General features: G+C 46.5%; 1 protein-coding gene across 7 annotated transcripts in view; it reads right to left on the bottom strand.

Moving 5' to 3' along the window:
• The window catches only part of DNAH3 (dynein axonemal heavy chain 3), a 237164-nt gene that overhangs the window by 84515 nt on the left and 149945 nt on the right, over window positions 1-2704 (bottom strand). For all 7 annotated transcript variants that reach the window (XM_037740562.1, XM_017534343.1, XM_037740566.1 and 4 more), the window contains one exon: window positions 2084-2263. In XM_037740562.1, the coding sequence (XP_037596490.1) occupies window positions 2084-2263 (180 nt within the window). The remainder of the gene's footprint in view (window positions 1-2083; window positions 2264-2704) is intronic.

A 2704-nucleotide genomic window follows, 5' to 3' on the forward strand; every position in this document is an offset into this window, starting at 1 on the left:
CCTCCGCCTCCTGCGTTCAGGCAATTCTTCTGCCTCAGCCTCCTGAGTAGCTGGGATTACAGGCACACGCCACCATGCCCAGCTAATTTTTTGTAGTTTTAGTAGAGACGGGGTTTCACTATGTTGACCAGGATGGTCTCGATCTCTTGACCTCATGATCCACCCGCCTCGGCCTCCCAAAGTGCTGGGATTATTAGGCATGAGCCACCGCGCCCAGCCCTGGCTAATTTTTGTATTTTTAGTAAAGATGGGGTTTCACCATGTTGGCCAGGCTGGTCTCAAACTCTCGGGTTCAAGAGATCTGCCCTCTCTAGCCTCCCAAAGTGTTGAGATTACAGGCATGAGCCACCCTGCCCAGACTCTCTTGGTTTCTTATGTGTTCAAGAATATAGTGACTTGCTTTTGGAAAATTTCTGCGTTTGTTTCCCTCTCTCTCTCTTTTATTTGGACTTTCTCTTTCTTTTGTTTCTATTCATCTTAACCGTCTCAATTCTGATTCAGCTGCCAGCAATTTCTTTTCAATATAGGGTCCTGCCTTGGAATGGGCCACCTGACTGGTCAGTTTTGAGAAATCACAGGGGCTAGCCTCCTCTTCAGAGCTCACCATGGGCTCACTGCGCTTACTAATTTCAGCAGGTGGAAGCCCTGTCAACTTCTGCTTCTCCTCTCAAACGGGCCAGCACACTTCCCAGTGCACACCTGTTGACTACTTTTGGGTTCTTCCTCCCAGGTCTGTGAGGTGGTCCATTCCTTCCCTCTGCAGTCTCCTGCTCAGGTGCAGATAATTGCAGGACTTGCAGCTGTCAGTGGTTTGCTGTGACTCAATAGTATTTTGGAATTTGTGGGGATGCCTTGCAAACTAGCTTTGTTGTAAGTGTTGTTTATAGCTTTCTGATTTTTGTTACCTAGTTGCTGTGTTTTTATGTGGGGATTTGGGAATACCTGAAAACTGTGCAGCCTTTGAGGCTGCCACTTCCCTGAAATTCTTTCCATGGTTTTTTTATTACATATATATCATATATTAAAAATTATATAGATAATACATATGTATGTAGTTATCACCTACACGTGTATATATCACCTACACACACACATACTGACATATAGATTTTTCTCTACATTAAATTAATGTTGATCTGGAACTGTTGGTAGCTATGTGAACTTAATCTTTTGATGATAGGGATAATAATAGTAATGTTTATTAATGCCTACTTTCAGTTACCCAAACCCAGGACTGTGTCAGCTGTCAAACCATGCTCTCAGTCACCATCCTTAACTTTTTTTTGAGACAGAGTCTCACTCTGTTGCCCAGGCTGGAGTGCAATAGTACGATCTCACTGTAACCTCCACCTCTCGGGTTTAAGTGATTCTCCTGCCTCAGCCTCCCAAGTAGCTCGGACTACAGGTGCAAGCCATCAAGCCCAGCTAATTTTTGTATTTTTAGTGGAGATGGGGTTTTGCTGTGTTGGCCAGGCTGGCTTCAAACTCCTGGCCTCAAGCGATCTACCGACCTCGGCCTCCCAAAGTGCTGAGATTATAGGCATGAGCCACTGCACCTGGTTAGTATAAAGATTCTTAACCAATAATGTATATCAGAATAGAAATACAGATCTACAGGACTGGATGGATCAAGTTGCACATGAAGCAGTATATCCATTGATTCATTTATTTTCTATTTTTATTATCAATTTTGCTTAGGGCACTTTGGATTAGGCATTCTGTCTCTGGCAACCTAAAGAATTATAATGAATACAATGGATGACTGCCATGCATCCCTAGTTGAGGCTTTCAGATCAAGCCTCCCTGCCGGAACACACTGGCCACACTGAACTCTCCTTTTCATATGAGACTCTCTGTTCCTCTAGGGCGTAACCAAACACTCCTCACATCTTCTCATCATCTTCCCCTCCTATTTCACACAATTTCCAACATGAAGCCTGGAGCCTAAACACAACTTCTGCTCCACACTCCTGCCACATGGTTTGGCAGGACAGACTGTCGCACACAGACCCTCCTTCCATAAAGGTGGCCCGGCTTTGCTGGGGATGGAGGGAAAGAGGAATGAGCTCTTTCCTTCACATACCAGTAATGTCATTCCTTCCTCCTCCAGGGGGCCCCATGGCTGTCACCAGCAGCATGTCCACGATGTCCATCCTGGTTGTGTCTTTCTTGTCAAACCAGTAACCGTGGTTAATCCACTGTCTCAGGAGCTCAATGGGGGGCTGGGCCCCATACACCTCTTTGGCTGGCATGTTGAGGTCATCTGGGGAAAGAAGGCACAGACACAGCCATTGCAAGTTCATGGCATCCTCTGCTCTCACAGGAGGTAACAGGTGGCAATTCCCTTGGAGGGGAATCTGTGCCCAAGTTTCCATTCCCCATTCCACTTAGAACTTAGTCAATGGATGCCCTGACCAGATGGGAAGGGGTTTTCCTGGGTTCTGGCTCTCCTGCCTCACTGAGATCGATGTTCACTGTGACTATAAGAGTGCATAGACTGACATTAACAATCTGGCTTGGCCAGGCATGGTGGCTCATGCCTATAATCCCAGCACTGTAGGAGGCCAAGGCAGGCAGATCGCTTGAGCTCAGGAGTTCGAGACCAGCCTGGGCAACATGGCGAAACCCTGTATCTACAAAAAATTAAAAAATTAGCAAGGCATGGTGGCATGTGCCTGTAGTCCCAGCTCCTCAGGAGGTGGAG

The sequence above is a fragment of the Cebus imitator genome, unplaced genomic scaffold (assembly GCF_001604975.1).
Source record: "Cebus imitator isolate Cc_AM_T3 unplaced genomic scaffold, Cebus_imitator-1.0 Scaffold85, whole genome shotgun sequence".
Lineage (NCBI taxonomy): Eukaryota > Metazoa > Chordata > Mammalia > Primates > Cebidae > Cebus > Cebus imitator.